At 42.6% G+C, this 25,737-nt stretch overlaps 1 protein-coding gene across 4 annotated transcripts in view; it reads right to left on the bottom strand.

Annotated features, from left to right (window-relative positions):
* Window positions 1-9,225: 9,225 nt before the first annotated feature.
* The window catches only part of APOO (apolipoprotein O), a 30,027-nt gene continuing 13,515 nt past the window's right edge, over window positions 9,226-25,737 (bottom strand). The window contains exons 7-9 of one of the 4 annotated variants that reach the window (XM_072339648.1): window positions 19,883-19,990; window positions 12,242-12,337; window positions 9,226-10,092 (exon numbers count right to left, since the gene is read on the bottom strand). In XM_072339648.1, coding sequence (XP_072195749.1) covers window positions 12,269-12,337; window positions 19,883-19,990 — 177 coding nt within the window. In that variant the 3' untranslated portion in view covers window positions 9,226-10,092; window positions 12,242-12,268. Of the gene's footprint in view, window positions 10,093-12,240; window positions 12,338-19,882; window positions 19,991-25,737 lie in introns of those variants that run through there. The other 3 variants (XM_072339677.1, XM_072339659.1, XM_072339669.1) reach the window with 3 other exon arrangements.

Genomic DNA, 25,737 nt, shown 5'->3' with positions numbered 1-25,737 from the left:
ATCACAGAAAACCGAGGCAGGTGGCGGTAATGGAGAAGACAGCCAGCTGCAGCTGTGCTAAGCCTTCACACACAGAGGTAAAGACAACCTTTGTGATGTGGCTTGTGGTAGGGGTTCTGAAACCATCCCTTAACAGAGTGATGGGGCGTAGCTCAAGGAAAGAGCAGTGCTAAGGTTTGGTTTTAGTTTGACGTTATTGGCAAACCAGCTACTTTCAGTGCAGGAAGCACAAAACCAGCCCTGTACTTGTGTGTGGGCTGAGGGTATCTCAGCCTCCTGCCTTATCTGACTTGTTTGGTCTGGTTTTCCTGCCTCTGGGGAAGCTAGAAAAGGGGTGTACTGACAGAGATGGCATTGCCTGCAGCAGGGGGTGTAACCCTTGCCCTCCCAGAAACACTGGGAAAAGGCTCTTTGTGCAGAGCGAGCCAGAGAAACCTTTGCAACCAAAACCTTCTCATCAGATGGGGATGGAAAGGCAGCCTTGGGTTGAGGGGAAGGACACAGGGGCAGCTCCCTGCCTCTCCCCTCTGGGTGTTTTCAAGCTCACAGGCTCCTTCACAACCGTAGCCATAGTGACAGCCTAAAGCGAGGACTTCTTTTTTGTCCATTTCACTTAAAACATGCAAGAAAAACAGCACTACCCACTCCCCTCTTCTTGCTCCCAGGAGTGGCTGTGGACCTCTCCCAGAGCAGCCAGCAGTGCCTGCATGACCTCACATGCTGCCACAGACAGTACAGCCTGGCACATAGATGCTGGGAAAACACCAGGATGTGCGCAGCCCGGTGCAGAAAGCCATTGCAAAACATAATGCAAATAGGCTGGATGCTAGCATAATACTGGTTCTCAGCTCCCACTGTTGATGAGACAGGAAGGAAACGCACAAGACAGGAATGCCCTAAAGGAGGAAACCTTACAAAGCGTCTGAGGGAGACTGAAATGTTTCAACACCATGCACCTGACTTCAGCTGTGCCCCCATGCCTTGTCCCACTGCAGCCCCTGGCCCATAGGTCTCTTTGCAGTCTCCCCAGTGGTGCAGAAACCTGCCATCAATGCGCTTGCATGGGCAAGGCTGCTCCAGCAGACACCAGGAACTCTATTTCAGAGAAGAGGATGTAATTACAATAGAAGCATCAGGTGCTCTGAAACACAACAAAACACAGCTAGTGTGTTTGTAGCTGCTGTTTAGTCTCTCTGCAATCTCAGAGCAGGCTGCAGTTCTGCCACCCAGGTACAGCTCCCGCCCTGCCCCCAAGGCCCAGCTGATCCAAGCTCTTTGCAGGCAGAAACAACAGATACATCTGATAGCTGAACCGAGCACAGGTACGCTTCTTTGCTGAAAACAGGGCAGGGAGATAACATTCATCTTCACACCCGCGTCAGTTTCATTTGAAGGATTTCAGATAAAAAAGCCCCAGGGGGTGGTTAACTCATGAGAATGCAAAACAAATACTGGCTGTAGAACTGCCTGTAAGTTACACAGATTGTTTATTTGCACTTGGATGCCTGCACGTTTGCACCATTCACCAAGCAGCTGTGAGCTGGCAGTGGTTTCCTTCTGAACAAACACACCTCCATTTCCCAAGGCTCTCTTCCTTCTCCCAAGCAGAGCCTGAAGAACTGGCAGCAGTGAGGCATGTTTGGTTGCTCATTCCCTGGCACAGGACCATAGTCACAGAACGACAGAAGGGACCCTTAAAGGCAATCAAGTCCAACTCCTCTACAACTAACAAGGACATTTACAGCTCCATCAGGGTGCTCAGAGCCTCACCAAGTACCTGCAGGGACAAGGGCACCCACCACCTCTGTGGGCAACCTGTGTGGGTGCCTCTCCACTCTTACTATAAAACACTCCTTATATCCATTCTAAATCTCCACTCTTTTAGTTTGAAACCATTTCTCCTTGTCCTATCACAACCAACCCTGCTTATGACTGCTTCATTCTTACCACCCCCCTTTAGAGACTGAAAGGCCACTACCAGGTCATCTCATAGCCTTCTTTTCACAGCTGAACAACCCCATCTCCCTCAGCTTGTTCTTGTAGGAGAGGTGTTCCTTCCCTTGGATCATTTTGTGACCCTCCCCTGGTCGTACTCCAACAGGTCTATGTCTCTCCTGTACTGAGGATCACACACCTGGACACAGTACTGCAGGTGAGGCCTCACCAATGCAGAGCAGGGGGGCAGGATGTCCCCAGCCCGCTGTGGGCAGAAGCAAGTGACTGCCTGCCAGCCAGCAGCGTTCCCAAGGTGCTGAGGTGTTTTCAAAACACAAGGGTTAAAGTGCAAGGGGAGTATTTTCAAGGCTGGTTGCTGTCACTTGGCATCCCACTACCACTGCAAAGGCACCTTTGAACTGCCCTCCTCTAGCCTTACTTATGGTGGGTCAAACTCCACTCTGGGTCTTTGTGACCTCCATGAACCTTTCCATTAGCCCCGTTACAGTGACTGGCACAACAACAACAACAACCAAACAGATAGGAGGAAACACAGAACCTTTCTCTGTTTTGCTTTACAAGCTCAGTCTTGGTGCAATCAGTTTGGACAGCTGAATTCCTCTTTTTCCCCCCTCAAACCAACTTCCTAGCATGGGCTAACACACATTCGCAAGAACATTTACCCCCACAAAGCCAGAATACATTTTGCTGCATTTACAGAAATAAATGTCCCCTGTCCCTTAAAAGACAACAATGACAACATCAAGATTTACCCCAAAGGAGCAGCTTCCTCCTTGTCTGGGATGCTAAAGGAGCAGCAGAAGATGCTCCAGGAGCTTCCCTGCACTCAAGAAGCCCTTAGCAAAGGATGTGCATCAGCCCACAGTATTTGGTAGGGGTACCGTGGTTTGTTTTTTATTTGTTTGTTTGGTTTTAAATTGCTGCTACTTTTTATTGCTCATTAGATTCATCTGAAACAGCACAGGCCAAACTGCAAAGAAACAGAGGAAAAACTTCCAGCGTGGCCCATACAGACACCTACCCAACGTGGGAATGGCCAAGGAGGTGCCAGGGTGAACTCACTGGTGTCTCCTCTGGGGTCTCTGAGATGTGGGGGCTGCCAACACAGCATGGAAGGGCAGGAGAAGGGCCTGCAACACTGCGGGGCATCACATGCAGGGCTGGCTGTGAAACTGGCCCAGAAACAGAAGGCTCTTACTTTGCAGCAGGGGACATCTCATAGATAAATTCTTGGGATATATCAGGTACCCCCTGGATTACTGTTACCTTCCATCCATCTCTTCAGCCACACATTGATGCATTTGCAAGCAGGAGTTATTTGTGTCTGAGCAGCACCGGGCAGGCCTGGCAGAGAGGCAGAAATAAGCACCAAACAGGCATCAAAGAAATAAGCCTGTATTAATTCACTTTTAGACCAAACTGGTTGGAGGTTCCAGGGTAACGGCAGTCAGTACACAGTGCTCCTCAGCCTTGCAGGGAAACACACCCATCTTATGTAACCATGCATCTCCAAGAGCTGGCAGACAGTAAACAAGGCCAAGGGAATGAAGTCCACTGCATGACACAGTGCAGCCAGTTCAAATGGAAGTGACTGAGGCCAAGGTTAGAGAGCCTCAGAGAAGAAAGCCTTACCATAAGCAAATATGTGGGATTTATAGGCATCAGGCGATGACCTTCTCAGCACAGGGAAGCAGTAAAATGATTCTGCATTTCCAAGCCAAGCTTGCCATCACCAAACTGCCTGAAATCTGACCAGAAGACATGCGGGAAGCTATGCCCAGGGGAAGCTCTGCATGCGTGAGGAAGCTAAGCAACAACCACATTGCCAGCACTGCTTTTTTTGCCATTTGGAACTGGTTGTTGCTTCGGGCTAAGCAAAGCCAAAGCACTTTTCACCCTGCAGTTGGATGCCCTCAGGATCCATGCTGCATGCCCTAGCAGGACCAACTTTGCCTCCACACACCATGGTGTGTCTTGAACACCATGTACAGTGCAGGCAGCCAGAGGCACAGGGCCTGTACCACAACCCGCTGCAACTGAGTGCTGCACGTATGTGCTCCCAGGGGTTGAATCACAGAATGACAGGATGGCTGAGGCTGTTAGGTCCTATGGGACTGTCAGGTCCTGTCCAAGCAGGGTCACTCAGAGCAGGACGCCCAGGCCCATGGCCAGGCAGCTTTTGGAGATCTCCAAGGAGGAGACCCCATAGCCTGTGGGTGGCTCCAGCAGGCGCTCCATCATCTGCACAGCACAGAAGTGCTGCCTGGTGCTCAGAGAGAACCTCCTGTGCTGCAGTTTGTGCCTATTGCCTCTGCTACTGGCACTGGGCACCACTGACAAGAGCATAAAATCCCATGCTGTGGGAACGCCTTCCTCCAGCTGCTCTATAGTGTGGCACGATGGCTCAGCACCAACAATTCTTGCAGTGCCAGGTGCCCCTTCAAACAAGCCATAAAAATACCAGTCAGGAATCCGAAACTCAATGGTTTCTTTTCAAGCAGAGGTTCCACTGCATGAGGTTTATCTGCTCTTTCCTGCCCCACCACGATCCATTGCCAAACTGGCTCACCTTGAGGTAAACAACGTACTGGCAGCCCAGCACTCAGCAGGAAATCCTTGCCTTTGCTGCATCTGCCATAAAGTTATGAGATGCAGCTGTGACCTTCAAGTGTGCACCATAACAAACATCTGGTGCTCTTTTCAGCAAAGCATTCCACAACATTTATAAACCCCAAACAAGCACCAGGTTGGAATTATCCTACAATAAATTACTTCAGGGTGTTGAGTTTTGCTTTCAGGAAACCGGTGTGGAAAGGCCTGAAATGAGGGTACACACAAAAAAGAAGCCAGTGCAGTTTCTTTGCAAGCTCTCACTGCCTCCTTGGCAGAGGAGAGGCTGCTGTGCAACAGGGGACAGTCTCAGGCAGCTGCCTTGGCACAAGGCAATGCAGCAGAGGGCTCTGGGGAGCCCAGCCATGCAGCTGGAGGTACAGAGCTGGCACAGAGTCCAGCCCCATGACAGGTCAGTGAGGCCACGGGGCCAATACAGTGACAAATTAACCCAGCTAAAAAGCACCACGTTCCAAATAAATGAACATAAAAGAGTGAACATACCGTTTTCTGTCTCTGCAGGTAACGACTGCCTGCATTTTATGGAAACGTAGTCATGCGATCAGTGATAAAAGCTGCAGCAATAACCGCACGTGAGGAGCCTGAAGGACCCGTAGCAATGGAGCCTGGAAAGCAGGGGAGGCCAGGGTGTGACAGCTCTCCCAGTTACTCCAGGAAGGGCCGAAGGCCAGAGCAGCATTGGGAAGGCAGCCAGATAGGGGGCACGGGCCCTCTAGCACACCTCAGAACATAGAGACAGGTCCCACACGGGCTAATGCCACTCTAAACATGTATCATGCCTGATGCATGACAGCAGACATACTGCTCCCAGACAGCCTCCCTGCCTTCAGCAACCACCTTTTGCCCAGGCAAAGTTGGAAACTATTCTTTTAAGATAGATCAAAAAACCCTATGGGAACAGTTTCAATGGTAGGCGCACAGCTGATGTCAGCAGGCTGCGTTCAACAACAAAACCCGTTTTTTTGTAGGAAGCCAAAGCATAGCACAGCGCTTTGAACTGAGGTTACCTTTATGATTCATGGTATGAATGAGCACTTGCTTGAGCGCCCTACAAGTCAGGAAATGGCTCCCTCAGGAAGTGAGTCTGAGGCCGGCTGTATTTACAGAGACGTTTGTGGACTTAATCTAGGGCAGGGGGTGGGGGAGGGGGAGAATCCCTTTCACTATGGATGACTGCACAGCTCCGTGCATTTCTGTACACAGATACTAACAAAAACGAAAGGATCCAGAAACACAAAGCCGTAGAATCATTAAGGTCGGAAAAGACCACTAAGATCACCTAGTCTGCCATCAGTCCAACCCCACCATGCCCACTAACCGTTCCTCTCAGTGCTACGTCTCCACAGCTCTTGAACACCAACATGGACAGTGATTCCATCTCCCTGGGCAGCCTCCATGGCTTTCTGCTTACAAGTTTTGCTTGGTGCACGCATGCAGCCACTAAGTCCTGCCCAGCTTAATGCTTAACCCTTCTCCCTACCTCCAGGAACACAAAAGTGCTCTCCTGCACCCCCAGGAAGCCATCACAAGGCAGTACCTCTGTGCATTTCTGTTTTAGGCCTGTTTTCCCCTCTGGCAGGCTCCATCTGGGTCCATCTGGGGATTGAGGTCAGCTCCATGCAGCGGGTGACTCCTCCAGCAGTGTGGGTGTTGTGCCCTGGAGCTGAGCGCATCACACTGACTACATAGAAATTGGGTTTATTAATACGATGGGACAGAGACCATAGGGTTTCAAAGAACTCCAGTATGGGAAGTGGTGTGGTTGTGTAGCCATCATGCAGCAACATTGAAAAAAGGAGATTCTCATTCTTGCTTCTAAGTTAATTCAGCCACATGGTCACTCATTTCTATGTTAAAAGGCATGTTGAGCAAGTCCTGGTCCAACACCTGGACCAGCTCCCCACTGCTAACCTGCAACCTGCCTTCCCTGGGCAGAAGGACTGAAGAAGCCAAGTAGCTAAAGGACTACAGCAAGAGTCTTCTGGAGCAACTGCCCTCTGCCACACAGCACACCACAACTAACAACCCACCTTGCTACCTTCTGTGGCTATGTTACTAACCTCAGCATTCAGACTACAAGTAAAGCACATCCTTTAGCTTTAATCTCCATCATGTTAACATCCCGAGGCTTATGCAGTTCCAATATTCACAGTATAAACACGTAAGTTTCCCAACCTTCTCTGTCTTTACGGTGGGCAGAGACCTGAATGTTGGGATCCTGTTCGTGTGCAGCTCAGACTGCTGCATGGCTGCTCCTGGGAACGTACTAACAAGTCACCCAGGGGCAGCCTCTCTCTTTACAGAACCAAAAAAACCAAAACACCCAGCAAAGCTCTGTCAGCCCCCAGGACACCTCACTGTCTACCAAGATCACCCCTCAGTGTCTGGGTCTCACCATGGAGCATCACACCCAGCTCACCTGCTGTAGCTGGATAAGGTTCACACACCCACCTGGCTCCGGGTGTTGGCAGACAAAAGGTAGGTAGAAATCAAAAGACCTGACAGCTTGGCCTGGAGCAGGCACTGGAGAACAGAACATTTTTAGAGGAAGAGGACTAATAACCACCTGTGAGACATCCTGAGCCCACCTTTGATTTCCCCAGCTTTCAAGCCCAACGCAACATCTACCAGCAACACCAGGTGAAAACATGGTAGTGAGAGCAGCATTCTGGCAGAATCCATAACATAAAGATAACAACATGAAAGTCCAGATCACGCACTGGGCTTTAGCAAGATGACCAACAATGAACTTCACTGACATGGAATGGGAGAGAACAATGCAATCGCATCAATACACCTACACTGCTTTCAGAGAGGCCTTGAGAAAGCAGTCAGCTCCTGACATATCAAGAAGACGACACAGCCAAGAAACACCAGAATCAGCTGATGGCCCAGATGCAGAAGGACAGGATGTTTGTTACACAACACTTTTTCTTTTCCTGCTAAGAGACATCTCCTCTTCTGCTTTGTAGTTACCACATTGCTATCAAAGGTTTTCCTTGTAAACAAGCAGCTTTTGTACCTGTCAAAAACACTGCCCAGGGCTGCTGACCCAGGCGGCTGCCAGGCCATCCAGGTGCAAAAGTTGATCCTGTTCTGAGATGCAACATTCAGAAAGATTCAGAAAAGCCCAGAGGGAAAGTACGTGGGCTCCTCTGGCAAGCCTGAAGAACTGAAACGCTCTCCATTAATAGCAAATTATTATGTTAAAACTGGCTTTACAATGACCTTGGAGTTTATAGAAGGGCAGCAAGCCACTCGTCCAGCTCCAAAATACCACTCCTGCTGTCCCCTATCTTGTTTTCTCACACTGAAGAATTGTAACTCTCTTCAGTAGTGACAGCTACAACAAGGAAGGTTCCAGAACACTTCGGTTACCACCTCTGCTGATAAACTCGTACTGGGGGCCTCCTGCAGTCAGAGCACTGACCCAACTTCTTTTCCTTTTTCTTTCAGTAAACACTTGTGTCAAAATACAATACACCAAGGGCTGAATTGGATAACCAGAACATCTTCACAAGCTGCAGAGCTTAAAGAACGTGTTTTTAAGAGGCAGCACTGCAACCCATCCTTAACAAATATGCTGACGTTGCGACTGAGGGTGCTGAGATGAGGACAGTTTCCTCATTTACACAGATCCCAGTTACCAAGTCGAAAGGCTTAGGGTGGAAGGTTGATCAAATAGCTGATGTGAAACTTGGGTGGGGAATATACTGCTTTTATCTTATAATACTCATAAGCAAAGCCAGGCAAAAGATAACACATGCAGAAAAGAGGCCACAGCATCTGTATACATATACACACATACAAACAGCAGCCAACTGCTCTCCTGTTCCTCATCGGGAGCGTGCCGAATGAGCTGAATGCCTACAACCTCCTGCACTCTCAAAAGCACACAACATTATTTTTCTGTATTTGTAAAAAACTGTTGCTAGCAGAGGTAAGACAAGGATTCCAGTTCGGGACGTCTTGTTCCCATTTTGGAACCATCCCCTCATCTGAGTATGCAGGTGGCTGAAGGCAGCCTTTTTCCTGCTAGATAAAAGCATTTGCAGTCTATTGTTTTGGGGCATTTCTAAGCAGCAGCGTAAGCAGGCAAAATAAGGATGCACCCAAACGAAAAGCATTTAAGTCACTACGCTTAGTTAACCTGGGATTCTTTAAACACAACACGTACGATTATTTACCAGCCTAAAACACTCATAAAAACATGTGCTGAACATGTTGCGGGATACTATTTTCTGCTTGAGGCAACTACGTGCCTTATGCCTGTATCAAAGAATGTGCCTGTTTTATAATGCCCACACAGACTGGCATTAGCATTGCCAAGGTTCATTTGTTTTTCCTTTGTGGAAGTCTGGAAACACAGCCAGCCGGAACACCGCAGCAAGTAACAACAAAGACGTTTAGAAACAGTTTAAATCCAGTTTACCTTGTCGTTTCTTGCCTTTTTCTTTCAGAACTCATCTTACAGGCACTCGTTTAGTTCCATCCTTCCTTCGTATTCACTGATGATTAATTTAGGAACATTTTAAGATTCACCCACAGAACTTTAAATGCTACGAGCTGCCTGGATGACAAGCATCAAAACTGACTTTGTATCAGAATCTCCTGAAGCACCATCAAGGGAGAGATTTGATTCCTGAAAATGGCACCAAACGATGGTTTTATTGTGAGAAATGGTTTTATAGTGAAAAGATTTCGAAACGTTTGAAATCTTCTTGTGTTTCCCTTTGCTTTGTTTTTTCTCCCCTCCCTAGCCCAGAATGAGAAAACAGACAAGTTATTCTATAGCCGGTTCTCACCCCCATAGTATTCTCATTCCCACTGAACCGTGCAGTCAAGCAAAAACAAGGACAAACATTAACAGCTCCATTCCCAGCCGTCTACTAGACAGGAATTCACAGATGCTTCATTATATACCTCCCACTGGCACTGGTGAGGCAGAAGATTCCTATAGAAAGGAGAGGGAGACTCAGACAAAACACAAGATTCGCTGTAATAGTTGCAATGCATAATTCCATTAGCTAGTGTCAACCAAAACACTGTGCTACTGCAAGCTTTTCCTCACTGTTAGATGTACTGGCATTATCAACAGCATCTTAAGAACCTTTCCTAGATTACACCAAGGTCAGACACATGATCTTAAAGAACACAGGAAAGGAAAAGAAATCAGAACCATTTTATGTAATAGGAATTTTATTTTATACATAAATAACAACAAGACTGAAGAATTTTGAGACTTGCCACTTGCAATGCTGATCCTGCAACGGGACAAGCATGGCAGACTTAACTCCCACTGCAGAGCAGAGGACAAGGTCTCAAGATTGACCCGAAATATGTAGTAGTGTCCTTTCACAAACACCATTCCAGAAGCCCGAGCAGCACACTGGCAGTCTTTCCTGAGGCAGAAGGCAGATTAGTCATACTCAAAATCAAAATGGATTCCGATGGTTATCCTCTTTTTCCTAGGGAATCGTTGCTTCTATCTCTATTTTTATTCGCCTGAAGTTAAAAAAATAAAAATAAAAAAAAAAAAAAAGAGGGGGGACAGATAATATTGGGATGGGGGTGAAGAAGAGAGAAAAAACAGAATTACAACATCGGCCTTTTATACTTTTTTCTCTGACACTGAAAGTTGATTAAAATCTATTTGATGAACACTCACTACTAACATCTTGCGTAGGGATTTAAGCATTCACATTTCTGACATGACAGCACTAATCATAGAATGGCTTAGGCTGGAAGGGACCCCAAGGATCATCAAGTTCCTTGGTTCCTATAGCTGTGCTGTATGGAAACACAGAAGAGAAAGAACATTTCATAGCAACAAAGCATTAATTGTCATCTTTCGTAATAAATGAGTGTTCTCAAATGGAACTCTATTTTCATCCCCATCAGGTATACTTTCTCTAATCTGATTTACTCTGGTATAAATCTAGGGTAATGGAATTGGAACAAATAGAACCTGAGCAGGTTAAAAATGACAGACGCCATGGAAAACCACAAACTTTTGTCACCTCCATGAAGTTCACCAGCACTATAACTGGATAAAATTAAAGCCTGTCTCTCTCACAATGGGATGGACGTGGTTTGGGCCGCAGTTCGCATATAATTGCCAACTACAAACATGCACTAAAGGAAGTGCAATGCTGCTGGTTTTTTTGGAACAGAGAAATGTGTTACTCCTTCCAAGCCAAAGCAATTTTGTCCCTGGCTGATTAGTCAAAATTCAAAGACCCAAACTGTGACAAATCCTTATAAGGAAAATGAGACCGTGTTTGCTGTATAACCAGATTCAACTAGGAGTATTGCCAACAGTTTAAAATACAGCGATACTTTCAGGACTGATCTCATTCAGAATAAACAAACACATCTTTTCAAAGATCACAGCAGTGTTCTCCAACGTTTGGGATCACCCAAATCCAACAAAACAGCTGGACTTGAGTATGGAGTTAAATAACCAGATTTGATTTCAAGCAGAAGTAACAAATTGCCACCCCCACGCAACAGCTAAAAACTGAGACGGAATTGAACTTCCACCATTTGGTTGCTCCAGGTCAAAACTCTAGTAGTTGTATTTATGTATCTCCTCCAGAAACAACATGTGGTAAAGCAAGCAGATTTCAAAACCAGCAGCACCCAGATACTTAAAGCAGACGAGTGATCTTAACTCTCACAACAGAACATCGGAGGCAGCAGCTGTTAAAAAAAGCATGCCTCAAAACTCACTTTACTTATACAGTATGAGTATACTTAAGATTGAAATCCTGAGGACAATGGTTTTGGATAACTTTAGTATAAATCTTCCTGACAGCTTTTCCTCCCTTTTTTTCTTTTTATTCATTTTAATTCTTCTTCTTAAAGAAATCTTGCCATAAGCACAAAGTACCACTTTATCACTTAGTAATGCTGTCCTAACTAAAAAGCAGCACAATTTCAGAGTAGCTTTACTTCCTCTTTGCTTTCCTTAAGTAAATAAATAAATAAAAGACATTCTTATTATCTTCTGTGTGAGAAGGTAATCAGATATTTTGTCCTAAATGATGTCTAATTACATAACCATTAGCAATAATAGGCCTTGCACACCCAGCTATTTCTGTTCTATGAACTAGAACTACCTTTAGAAGTTAAGAGTTATGTTTCTGTCTTTTGTTTTGTATTCTTTCTTTCTAGAAAATTAACAATCACAGGACTTCCTACAGTTTCGAAAGCAGCCTAAAACACAACTGGAGTCTCATCAACTCTAGTTTCTGGCTCAGAGCACTGGGGAACAATGCCTCCATTTCCTCCACTGTGGTTCCCAACTGACGAAGCAAGACTCATTAGTGAGGTGTCCCACCATGAAAGGTCAGGCACACCATGGGTTGTTACAGGCTGTAAGATGAGGCTGCACCTTGAAACTGCCAAAACTTTAGAGAAAACATAAGAGCAGAGAATAGGATCCTCTCCCCTTCATACCTGCACAGGCAAGCAGTTTTTTGGTACTAGAGGCAGAAATGGGATGGGGAGAAAAAAACAAACAATTGAAATTATTACCTCTCTTCTCCTTTACATCAATATAAAGAAGATAACTACCTAAAAGTCAAATCTGCATGTGTCCATGTTACTTTGCTGCTGCAGTCATATACTATTACTGATTTTTATCCTCTACCTGTTTGACATCAAGTGATCTGGTGTTCTACTTCAGGGCTCGCTCTTCATCTGAAGCAGCATGGACTTCCAGGTGCTTGTCACCCTCCACTTCACCCTTAAGGAGAGAAAAACAGGCACAACACTTCAACTGAGGCAAGCCACTAGTAGCATTTTTGCTAGAACAGGAGCCCTTCTCAAAAGCTGGAACAAAAACTTCTTGCAAAAAAATCGAGTGATTGATGAGGCCGGTTCATTGTGATACCCTCCCCAAACTGTTTCTAGATTTTAGTCTTCCTGTAGTTAGCTCAGCAATTAATGGATTTGAAAGAACAAGTAGCTCAAGAGAAGATGCTTTAATTGACTCATTTTTGCCTGCACTAATAACAGAGGATGAATTCCCACAGAGTAGTTGCTATTTTGCATTCTTTGAATTCTGTGTGGACTTATACAATAGGCCTCTTTTAGTACATATCCTTTGAAAGAGGGTTCTCACACTTTCTCTGAAATAAATGATGGAAATCAAAGAATGAAGAGAGGCTTGTTACAGCATCTGGTCTATCTATTTGCCAAGTATGCTATAACAAACAGTCACTTGATTACAGTTTTAAATAGATGTCAATAAAAAAGAAAAAAACCTTAAAGGGGCATGCACACGGACAGAGGAATGAAGAACACGACATTGTAGAAGAGGCAGAAAGACCTAGGCCTCTTCAGACACGAGAAGACCAGACAAAGGGGAAGTCCAATTTCTATACACAGTCATTTAATGGCCATTTACATATTTGGAAGAGCCAGGCTCTTCTCCGAGGTTCACACCAAAAGGACAAGGAACAAAGGACATGGGAGCAGCACAGCAAATTTCTAGTAGTAGATCTTAGGAAAGAGGAGAGTAAATCACACCACAGGTTGCCCATAGAAGTTACTGAATCTCCATCTTTGGAGATATTCACCACTTGACTGGACAAGGCCCATGCCGCCAAATCTGTCTTCAAAGCTGGTTCTCCCTTGAACACAGGGAAGGATGAAATGATGGGAGACCACACCCAACCTCAGTTATTTTTACATTTTCAACACTAAAATTAAATTGTGCCTTGTTTGTATTCAGAAGAGAGATTTTTATCAGTGTGCCTTAAATAAATGTGATGGAAAAATATAACAAAATAAGCAGGAAGAGACTAGAAAACACGACAGTTTTACAGGATCATTACAATTTATGCTCCAGCACAAGTTAAATACTATGGTAGAGGCACAGAGTCCATGGAACTCTTCATATGCTGTGCTGGAGATAAGGACCCAATGCACTAAGATTTGATTATGAATATAACTCTCACAGTTCCTACTCAAAATATGACTAGCAGGACTTTTAAAAGATAAATCTTTCTTTAAAAAGAAAAAAAGCGCCGTTTTGATCACTATCCTGGATATTTCATAGTAAATGAAGTCACATCCGCAGAACACACCCATGTCAAAGCAATGACATAGTTCATAATTCTCATGTACAGGAACTTGTACATTCCGACGTTTCACAGTCCACAATGAACAAAGTGACTCACGATGCCTCATCTCAGGGATTACTCAATTCTGAGCAAATGAACTAAAAATAAGTTGTTCACAGAGGTTTGTGCTCTTTCCACTTGCTTGCTTTTGACTAGTAAAAATGAAAATGATACCCTGGTAGGGTGTTTTTTCTTTTTTGTGTTTGTCTGGGGGTATTTTTGGTCCTGGAAGGAGAAAAAACAAACAAACAAACAAAAAAGCCAATACAACAAACAATAACAAATGTAGGGAAACAGGGATTTTGCTCAGTTCCTTTGTGCTGGTGAGATCAGTAGGTCTCATCACAGGGCTTGTCTTCATCAGAACCATCAGGAGTTGTTTAATTCTAGTCAAACCACTGCCAAACCATCACTCCTCATATACAAACACATTTGCTCAATTAGCAGTTAATAAATTCTTTTAACTCCATCCACAGCCTGTGCTTACTGCATCAGTAGTGAGCCTGATAAAGCATTAAAGCAGGTAGCCAGAAAAAGAAGTCCTCCGAGCTGGCACAGGATACAAACACATTTAATTTAACCAAGTGCCAAGGTCCTCAAGTCACACCCAAAACAAATTAGAAGCAAACAAACACGTTTAGGTCAGTGACCCAAAAGACAGCCTCCTCCGTGGCACAATGCCTTCTTGTAATTAGAAGCAGGCACATAGTCAAAAATCTTCCTATTTTCTGGCTCAACACAAGCACTTCATAACACATCTGGGTGAACAGAGGAGTTCATGCATCAGATTTCTATCCCACAGCAGGAGCGGAAATATTTTGTATTGTTATGCAACTGACATTTTCAACTGCGTGGTGACTGTAACAAATCTCCCTAACGCATTCAATACACCAGGATTCCACAAGACTTAAAGAAATATATATATATATATATATCATTATTTGAAATTGAAAATAATAGAAGTAAGAGGGAGGGAGCAGTGGGGCTCACAAAAGATAGAGTATGGCCCCAGAAAAGAACAGGAATTACAAAAGAAAAACAAAGCTTTTAGGCTCACACATAATTAATTTGCACTTTCTTCTGTCTCTTGTTTGCCAGGTATTTATTGCTTAGCATAAAGATATCCTCTCCCAGTCAGTCAATAACAACACATTCTCAGCTGCTTACTTCTAGTTGAGCTTCAAATTTGCCCTCTCAGAACTATGGAGCACTTTAAAAATGTTACTGTATTTTAAGTCACCCTAAAAAGCACAACCTTTTGTAGGGTAGATTCTTCCTTTTTCACCTCTCAAACACCTATCATAGAATGACCCGGGTTGGAAGGGACCTCAAGGATCATGTAGTTCCAACTCCCTACACCCCAACACCTATATTCATCACAACCCAAACTAAGGATCCAGCCCAAAATAAACTGCAACCTTTTCAAGTTCTACTCTGTTTTTGTCTTACTACCAAACAATAAGACGTGAATACATGACAGCAGGCAGTACTTTCTGTCAGAGGCAGATGTTTATCACTTAGTTCAGGTAGCTGTCAATCTCAAGAAGCCACCAAATTGTTAATGTTTTATTTTTACAGGAAATGCCTATCTATCTGTCCTATCTATCTGTCAGCTGCTTATGCTCTGTTTTAAAATATACTTAAACCACAAGTGACTCAAAACTCTCAAAAACACAATTTAGGTTTGCTGTGGTGACCATTCATCGTGTTCATGGTAAAGTTACCCAGTCAAGACACTGACACCACAACTTCCACTTTCATCACTCCCTTGGTGCAAGCGCAGGAAATGAGCACCCCAAAGTTGAACAGTCCTTAGGCTTGAAAGCACTCTGCAACCAGCTGATGCTTAACAAGATAGACAAACAGCTGTGCTTAACTAAGCATGTGTAGTTACGTACATACATACATATGTACTTATGCATATGCAGAAAGCATTGGTAAATTACAGATAGTTTCTGTCACTAGACCAGGAATGAAACTCAAACAATGAGCTGTATGAGTTTCCCTGTATTTCTGAAGCCCTTTAAAAAAATAAACAAATGACAGCATAAGGAAAAACTAAAGATCAGTCTTCTGTAAGATCTTGTTACTGATTGGAACAAGGTAAGAAAAAGCACACAATATTTTTCTGTGCTTCAGTATGTTTCAGCTCACTGGCTGGAACAAAACCTGTGTGCAAGTGACTCGGTGCCAACACACAGGCCTTCATGACTGGAAGACGCGACCACTGCTGCATGAGAGCTAACAACCCTACAGAACAGTACAGAGGACAAAAATAGCAAAACCAGAGACAAAAAGGGGAAGGACAAAAAAGGTTGCGTTTTATGACAGCTATCATCAGATGAGCCGAGTGACAAACAAGAAACTTACAGCTCAGATACATTAAACTGAGGGTCTGAAATACAGACTTTTAAGTAGCTTTCAGTAAAGAAGTTATCATCTTTCGCATATAAAACTACAGCCCGTAAAGCAGTTGCGCAAAAATACTCCAGCCATTGTTATTGTTTTAGCCATCTTATCTAAGAGCAGGTATTACAGTTACCAAACTCATGGAGAATTAAACAGAGAGCCTGTAGGGGGGAGAAAAAGAAGCTGCAATTCACAGTTCAGCAAGCACTGAATGGTAAAGCAAGAAGAAAAGCGTAGAGGAAGGAGATCTTGCATGGATTTAATTGGGCAAAGAGACTAATTACTTAACAAAGACTAACCAGAGCCAATGCAGAGTATGAGCCTTCATAATTGCAAAATTACAGTAATGAAAGTTTGGTATGGCCTAAGGCTACTCAAAAGAGCTCCAAACAGTATTCATCGTTCCTAAAAACTGTATAAAATCACAGATATGATTCTCTATAAACTGCAAACCAAGATAAACAAGGTTTGAACTTCACTGCCACCTTTACACTTCACCGTCACCTTTCCTGAAGACTTACTACTTGGTAATATAAACGTTAACAGTAATTTCACAGATTTTTGTGAAATCACTTCTTGGGAGACAGTAATCATGTAAGCAAAAAATATTCAGAAGATAGAATGCTCAAAATACACCTGGCCCACCAATTAGCTGGTTACATTTCCTGCTCTGTCTTCTCTGTCTGGGGGAAGACATAGGAAAGTTGTCCACTTGATATCAAGGTAACAGACACAGAAGCTGAATAACTACTCCTCGTGTCCTTTTCAAAGAAAGTGTTTCATCCTTCTTTAAATAGTAAACACGGACATAGATTGTTGCTTATGGTACCTGTATAGTTTCAGTTGAACGCTTCTGATCTGACAACCACTTCCTTCTACGAGCCAGTGTCAGGATACCAGAATGCTACACTGCAAATTACATATTCAGAACTACAGACTGACTTGGTGCATGGAGGGGCTCCAGTCAGCATTTCAAACACTGCAGCAAAAAGTCCTGGAATTCATCTTTCTTGGCAGAACGTAGGTGATATGACCTCAATCTGGCATAGCTTACTGCCTCATAAAACCTTTAGGAAATCAGCATACCACATCTATTTTAATGACTTACTGCTGCACAAACATGAAGTTATGCACAGCTGTGGTGCCTATGACCATCAAACAAATCATGAGCTGTGTAACAAATTAACACAAGCCAAGAAGAGCCACCCATATACAGTTCAACTGTTTGCAAGGATCCTTTATGTAGCAACAAAGAAACGCTAGTGCAAATGTCACAAAAACAAACAAGTAACATCATTTGCTCTGGCATGGCCTCAGGAAATAAGTTACAACCACCAGGATAAGAATTCAAGCACAACTTTGCTTGAACTTAAGAAGCCGAGCTGCCTGCTACATCAAGAAGGAAAGAATATACAAAAACAACCTGATAATTTCAGCACGTTGTCAAATTAAGGTAGAAAAAAAACCCTGTAGTCCTACAACCTATGCCAGAATGCTTTGTCAGCACTGGTATATGATCATTACAAGTATTTATTTCTCTTTCTTGACATTTCTGTAAAGGTCGGTAATAGCTGGTACTCTTTTGCTGGATCTCATCAACTGTACAAACAAAAACTACCTTTGTGCGTTAGAGCAAAAGAGCATTAAAGATAAAAAGATTTTCTACCGGAGGCTTCCCCTCTCATTTTAGTGGTGCTCTGGTGTCTACATGTACAAAAGAAAAAGTGGAGGTTTTCATTAATAGGTTATGGCTGACCACATCATCATAGAACATCACTACACTATCACTAATAAACAAACAAAACAAAACACCCCATATCTTCTCAACTACGTATTTGGTACTGTTTCACCAACCTAGACCTAAGGATAGAAATAAAATAAAATAAATCAAACTTCTGAAACGAAGGCAGTTTATCTCATCACCAACTGAACTGACAACAGTTAACACCAACAACACCTGACCAGTTAGATTAACACCAGAAGGGAATTGTTCAATCTTTTGTGCAAATAACACTTTGGAAACTGAGGAGCATGGTATAAAGATTCTGCAAGGAGGAAGAGAAAGAAGCTTGTTTACTGAATGATCTCTTCAATTTTGCATGTTCTTTGTTTTTCTGCTGAGGTAGCAAGTGCTTGACTAAACATTATAGTATGATGAAAGCTTCAAAAGTTTTTGCCTTCCAATAACAACCACGTCTTTCCTTTTGACATCTTAGGACACAATAAAATAAAAAGCTCGGCTAATTGTTACTGATTCAGTCCATCTGCCTTCCTGAAATATTTTTATGTTGCCTATTTTTTTGAGACATTTTTTGATAGACAAGGTTTTAGGAGAGGTACAATATGCTTAACTAACCTTTGGTTATTCAAAGAGAAACACAGGTGCATTAATTGAAGAGCCTAGAAGTCAAAACAGGGTAAGTATCCACAAGAAAAGCCAACTGACAACAGCGCTCAAAAGACTCAGCAACTGCTAAGACAGCTGAGCATTTCTCCAACCCATTTTGTTTGGAACCAGTGCTACACCTAGACCCACGCAGGAAACTCACTCCAATACCCAATACTCTCTCAAGTGCAGTTGTCCCTCTGCAAACTGTTTCTCTTTGTGGCCATCCAACTTCTTAGACCTCTGGGTTGCAAATATCTTGCTGTGGTCAGACAGTACTTCTGGTTTCTGTTCCCAGAACACCATCGTTAAAGCAACACATCATCATCAATCTAGCATGAAGTGCTAACATACTTATCAGTATGAACTGTTACCAGTTCACAGTGAACCACCAAGGCTTTCTGCTGGTTCAAAATTAGTTTTAAATCCCATTTTAGTTCTGCTACGCTAAATCAAATAACTAAAGTAAGAGAAGGGAAGCAAACTGCTGCTAAGGCAGCAGTTGGTATCAACAGAAGTAATACAGTTGCTTAGAAATGAGGATTAAAAATATGCACTGAGTCTAGCAGTGGAATTTAAACCTCAGATCCTTTATGTTACATAGTCGAATTTTTAACTAGAAGTTTAAAAAATGTCCCTGAAAAATCTTACAGGCTGCCCCTCATGCACATTTTACCAACCTGCACAATCGTTCGGTGTCTTACACTGCAATTCACTGAGCCATTCACATATATGCGGATAAAGTTTCTTCATCTATATCAGAGGTACAACTACAAGGACAGCCTGCCCCTGAGGGCTAATGGAAACGTGCAGTAGATAAAAAACAAGCATCATTAAGATAATTAACTCCAGAAGCTTTAGGCAGCCTATAAATTATGATCTAGACGTTACATAATGTAATGATTCAACAAAACGAGTTCCCCTTTCTTCACAAGTCAATTCTAATTGTCAGCTAATATCACTTACCAATCACACTGCACTAATTTTGAATCTTTGCATCCTACAAAATGCGTGTGAAGTAAAACAGCACCTTCCTTCATATTCTGTGGGTTTTCTTTTTTGTGCAGTATTTATGAATAGCTGCCTGAGCATAGCAATGCCACTACATGCTGCTCTATCAGGCATTGCTATCCAGTCACGACATACAGATCCAATAAAAATAAACAATGATAGACATATCGTTAAACTTCCAACCACTTTCTGAAATTGAAATAAGCCCAGTACTTTTTCCATAGCTTATAAATATAATATAAAATCTTTGTCTTTAGAAATGTAAGCTGCGTCAGAGTAGGTAAAATCATTCCTTTGTCTGAAAACACGCTGGTAGGTTTTCTCCTAATCCAGAAATCAAGTTGCTCAGCCTTCTTACCTTATCACCTTTTTTCCCAGATTTCTTCTTTTTAGGATTATCCTTCCAAAGAGATTCTACAGCAATATATCCCTGGAGACTCCAGTCATACAGCTGGGTACCAGCAACCTTTGAAACAAAAGATATTTGAAAGCATGAGTCTAACAATCTCAGAAGTATTAACATATTTCTCATTCACGTGGAAAAAATCCCAGAACCCAAAAACTTTAACATCTTCCTGTTCAAACTCAGAGAATAAAGACCTAATGAACATCTTTGGGGAAAAAATAATACATGGGAAATTAAAAAGCCAACTTGCTAGAAAAAGCTGTTAGAAGACTACATGAAATACATCTGTATGAAAAGGAGTGGAACGATGCTGCACGGAAGCAATTCTAGGTTTTATAATCTGAGTAATCTATGCTGTCTTGATAAACTAGTAGGAATGCTCCCTTGTTTCTTTTTATTTACAATTTAGAAGAAAAACCTGATTTGCTGACAGATGGCTGTAACAAATAATTAGCTATTAAGCCTCAAAACAGGAGACAGCTAAGGAAAGACAGTGTTTGCTATATTACACCTACAGGGAATTCTGTAACAGGACAAATTCCTAAGTCTAATAAGAGAATTCCCACCCCTTCTGTGATATGGAACTATAGTAACGATAGCACTGATAGATCCATAGCATCCTAACATCTAAGAGTTTTAGGTTTTCACAGCTCCAGGCACACATCAGTAGTAATTTTCAGATTAGTACCTTTTTCTTATAAAGACAGAAGCAAAAATAAGACAATTTGTCCAACTAGACGGATTAAACTAAAGATTATATGAAATGGAGAAATGAGAAGGTATCATTCTCTCTTCCATAGCAAAACTGGACAACCACCACTATGAGATCAGAGCAAGTGTGATTTGTCCGAAGTTTCTTCCAGCCTCTACCAATGCGCCGCTCAGAGTTTCCCTGAGCTCACAGAGGCAATTCCTGTATGTAACAATGCCCAGTGAACACCTCCTTATGAACTCATCCCATCTCCCCTGAAGTCACATGCGTCTTTTTAGCATCCAGAACATCACATGCTGAGTTCTACTGCTAGGCACATATCACACAAAGAACTACCTCCTTTTGATTGAACAAGATTAGCGACATCAATTGTGCTCCATCACCATGACAGATGTGGGCAGAGATCACTGTGCCACCCTTGTATTGCAGTTTACAGAACAAACGTTCAAACTGTACTCCAGCCTCATATTGTGATTTTTTTTTTTAGTGCTGCATTATATTTTAGAAGTGCAAATAAAAGCCTGCCCATCTGCAAGCTGCATACAAGGATAAATACTTCATAGTAAGGATCATAGAGTTCTTTTTCAGGTGGCAAATAAAATTCCACTCAGATCAGTAACATGAGGATTTGAAACAGATTAACAGACCAGCTTATGTCCACAAATGCATGAGGTTCTAAAAAACACTGTATTGAAAACCCAGAGGCTTTATGCAGCATCACTGACCTTCTGCTGATATATTAAGCCCACCGTCACCATGCAAGGAGCTTGGCATCAACATCTCAGTAACAAATCTCTCATTCTTAAATCCAGACTTATCAAAATACAGAGAAAACCAGACAATCTCAACAGCCAGCCACAAATCTGCACACACCTTACTGAAGAGGCTACTTCATAATGAACGTATCAGGAATTAAAAATCAAACAAACTCGAAATCAAAATGCATATAAACAACAGCATTTCTCAGCCACAACTAAATTTGAGATGTAGGATGTTTCAAATGCCAACAGCTAAGATCTCTGTCATCATCTTTGATGATTACAGTAGTGATTTGATTTTAAACAAGTTGATACAATGCACAGAGATTTCCCCTATATTTTAAGTCTATAAAGGTCTTCAGAAGAAAAATAAACCAACCCAAAATACAAACAGTTCTGGGGATGAAGGTGTTAAGCCTCCAGAATTCTTCAATGCAAACAAAACAGATATAACAGTATTCAGGAGTGCAAACTGTTGAATACTCCAACAAACCAGTTCTGAAAACCTCTGCCTGATCTGGAAGGGTGGTGCAAGGAGCATAAACCTACCAGGACTGGAAGATAACTGCTACAAAACACAAATGCCGGGTTGGGTGTTTTTTGCTGCAATGTCATTGAGGACATGCAGAAATCAACACAAAATGTGAAACAAAAAGTATCCATAAAATATCTCTTGGTCCTGCTTAAAAACTAAACAGCACAATTTAAAAATATTCTAATAACAGGAGCCGTATGATTTATTATGAATTATACTAAATGACAAATTGGCCCTTCAAGTTGTTGGAGTAAAGTAGCTCCATCATAAGGTACAGCAGCCCACATAGGTTATTCTACCACAGTCAATCAATGTTCCAATGTTGCACACACCTCTCAAGAGGCAGGACCCACACAGAAGCTCACAGTTCATGTGTGCTGAGAAACACAGTTCTAGTAAGACTGTAAGCTGCAAGTTACAAGGTCAACAGAATTATTGCCAAGAAATTCTTGATAATCATCTGAGACACCCTCTTGTTAGCAGAACGCTGGAGGTTGTGTTGTATCTTGTACTTTATACCTCTCTCTTTCTCATGGCGTAGTTTCAGAGGAAATAGGCAGGTACTGCAGTAAGCACCACTGCTCTAGGGAGTGGCAGTTTCAATCCAGGAAAGTAAAAGGAACAGTAAGTACAAGAAGTTCATTCTACTGTACTAAGTGTTCATTTGAGCACTGATACAGAGTTCCCTACAGAAAAGGACATGTTCTTTTTTCTGACAATCATCTGCAATTCTTAATTTCAGGAAGGTAATTTTCAGTTTGTTTGCGTTGAATTGTTACATGCTAAAATACCTCTGTTCGGTGCAACACTGGAAGTAAGTTTGCGTGCTAAAATGTAAACAAACAAGTTCAAAAGTCAGACTGACTGGTTTTCCACAGGGCCTCTGAAATAGTTTGAAAGTGACCTTGGGCTACAAGTAGCCATATTTGGCCCTGCTGTAGCACCATCTGCATATCCTAAGGCCAAACGCACATGTGAACACACTTCCATCTTTTAATTCCACACAAGACTGTAAGTATATAATACTGAATATGCTGTATTCTGTACATCAAGATTATCAAGTAGAATTATAGGTAGCAAATCTTTACCAAAACTGCATGTTGAGAATCTAAACTGAGGATCTGTTGCCTTTTCTGCTACACACTGCTAATGAAATAGTCACAGTACAATTTTACATGCCTCTTTTATTCTGCAGTGAATGTGGATCAATTGATCCCAACTCCTCCTTTTCAATCTATAGTCTCTGTAATTGTGTCACGCTCTCAGTTGCGTCAGCGTAGCTGTTTATGCCTTGCAGAATCAAATGGACATGGGAAGAGATATACATTCAGAAGAAAAACAATTGTGTTTGTTTACAAGTAAGTAAGCTTCTGTATTAGGAAGTTTTCATTTCAAGAAGCAAGCAAGCATAAAACACATGCTGCTACATGGAACATGAGAACTTATAATACCAGGGAAAAAAATAATAATTCTAATGACGAAGAGACTGATGTAAGTAATTTAATAATGGAAAGTTTTCCAGTTGGAATATAAACCACAGTTAATACAAAACATTTTGAAATGCATTATGGTTAGCTGAAAAGCAATGCAGCTTTTAACACACTAGTTGAAGCTCCACTACAACAAAAGAAACATTAATGTTAAATTTGGTTCCCTTACCACGTACACAGCCTGACTGGTTGTTCTGAGTTACACAAATGAAAACAATGCTGACAGTGAAGACATAAATCCCTTACAAAATCGTGATTTGTTCCAGAATATTTCCTATAGTCCTCTACTAACCTGGCACACCAGCTTAGTGCTGCAGGCATCTCTTTCAGTCTTACAGAATATTTCTTTTTCACAGGCCTACGAAACTTTTCCAAATAGTTACTAGGGGAGTGTTTCCAACTACAGATTAAAACATACAAAAGATAAGACACGGGTTAACCATGACAAAGATGTGATCTGCTTAAAACTTTTCTCCTTTAAGAAAAGCACGTGTGAGGTTAGAGGGACCAAAACAGTGTATCTAGGATATCGCTCTCTCCACAGAAGTTTTCAAACTCTTACATCTAGTGCCCTGACCAAGTCAATAGAGCTAAACCCACTCCAATCAAGTTCCAGGCTCAGAGTCCCTCACTGGATGTTTTTGTTATTCAAGTTGAACTGAGAACCATGAACTGATCAAAGCACAACCATGCACTTCAAAGTTATGATAAAATAAACAAGGTATTGTGAAGCTGTTAGTAGCAAATCCACAGTTAATCACAGAATCATAGAATGGCCTGGGTTGAAAAGGACTACAATGATCACCTAGTTTCAATCCTCCTGCTACATGCAGGGTCACCAACCACCAGACCAGGCTGCCCAGAGCCACATCCAGCCTGGCCTTGAATGCCTCCAGGGATGGGGCATCCACAGCCCCCTTGGGCAACCTGTTACAGTGTGCCATCACCCTCTGTGTGAAAAACTTTTTCCTAATCCCTAACCTAAACCTCCCCTGACTCAGTTTAAAACCATTCCCCCTTGTCCTATCACTATCCACCCTCCTGTTTAAACACTCCCTTCAAGTACTGTAAGACTGCAATGAGGTCTCTCCAGAGCCTTTTCTTTTCTGAGCTAACAAGCCCAGTTCCCTCAACCTTTCCTGACAGGAGAGGTGCTCCAGCCTTCTGATCATCTCAGTGGCCCTCCTCTGGACCAGCTCCAAGAGCTCCAGGTCCTTCCTGTACTGGGGGCCCGAGGCCTGGCAGCAGTACTCCAGATGGGGTCTCACAAGAGCTGAGTAGAGGGGGACAATCACCTCCCTCTCCCTGCTGGCCACCTGTCTTTTAATGCAGCCCAGAACACAGTTGGCCTTCCGGGCTGCAAGTGTGCTCTGCTGGCTCATATCCAGCTTCTTGTCCACAGGACCCCCAGGATCTCTCAAGGAGATCTTCTCTCAGTTTGTATAAATACCTGGGGTTGCCCCGACCCAAGTGCAGCACCCTTCACTTGGCCTTGTTGAACCTCATTAGGTTAACATGGGCCCACTTCTCCAGCTTGTCCAGTTAAGACTGAACAGAGCTTTTTTTTAAATACAATAACATCAGTTTGATCACCATTTTATCTTTTCCCACTTCACTGTTCAGAAGACAAACAGAATGTCAAGTTTCACAACAGAAATACCTAAGCTTCTTAAATGTTAAGAGTCCTTTTTCCTGCCACTTATAAAATTTTCACACTCTGTGGATAAGTCAACAGAATTATCCATATTTAGAGCATCTGAATCCTGGAAGCATTAAAAGCAAATTCCTTCCAACACCAGCATATCACTATGCTGACAAAGTAAAAAATGCTGTATCTGAACTCTCCTTAAGTCAATGACATTTCAGTTTTCAAGCCCTACGTTCTTGAGAACATCATTCTTTAATCCTTACATATCAGCATTATACACAAGCCAATTTATCAAAGCCTAAAGTAAAAAAGAAATAATATTTCAAATACACTGAAGTACAGACACTTAGTGGAGATAGAAAAAAAAACAACAGAATTTGATGTAGAAGTGGGGAATCTACCAGTACAGTAAAGTGTGTGTAGACAACAAGGCATATAAGATGAACAGGGACTGCCAGCAATTGTCACTTCAGTTTTCTTCCCTCCTCCCCACCCCAGGAAATGCACCATAAATCTAAGTTAGAATGACGTGCAAGTGCCTGAAACAACAAATGCATCAACAGAGAAGGCATTCAATAAGCAGCAGAACCCTTACCTCATTTCAGAACGTGCACAGTATCTTTCTTCAAACTCTATTCAGCAAAACCTAATTAATGATCTTTAT

This window comes from Excalfactoria chinensis, chromosome 1 (assembly GCF_039878825.1).
Source record: "Excalfactoria chinensis isolate bCotChi1 chromosome 1, bCotChi1.hap2, whole genome shotgun sequence".
Lineage (NCBI taxonomy): Eukaryota > Metazoa > Chordata > Aves > Galliformes > Phasianidae > Excalfactoria > Excalfactoria chinensis.
Note: the sequence above shows the minus strand (reverse complement) of the source record. Positions and strands in the feature narration are given on the sequence as shown.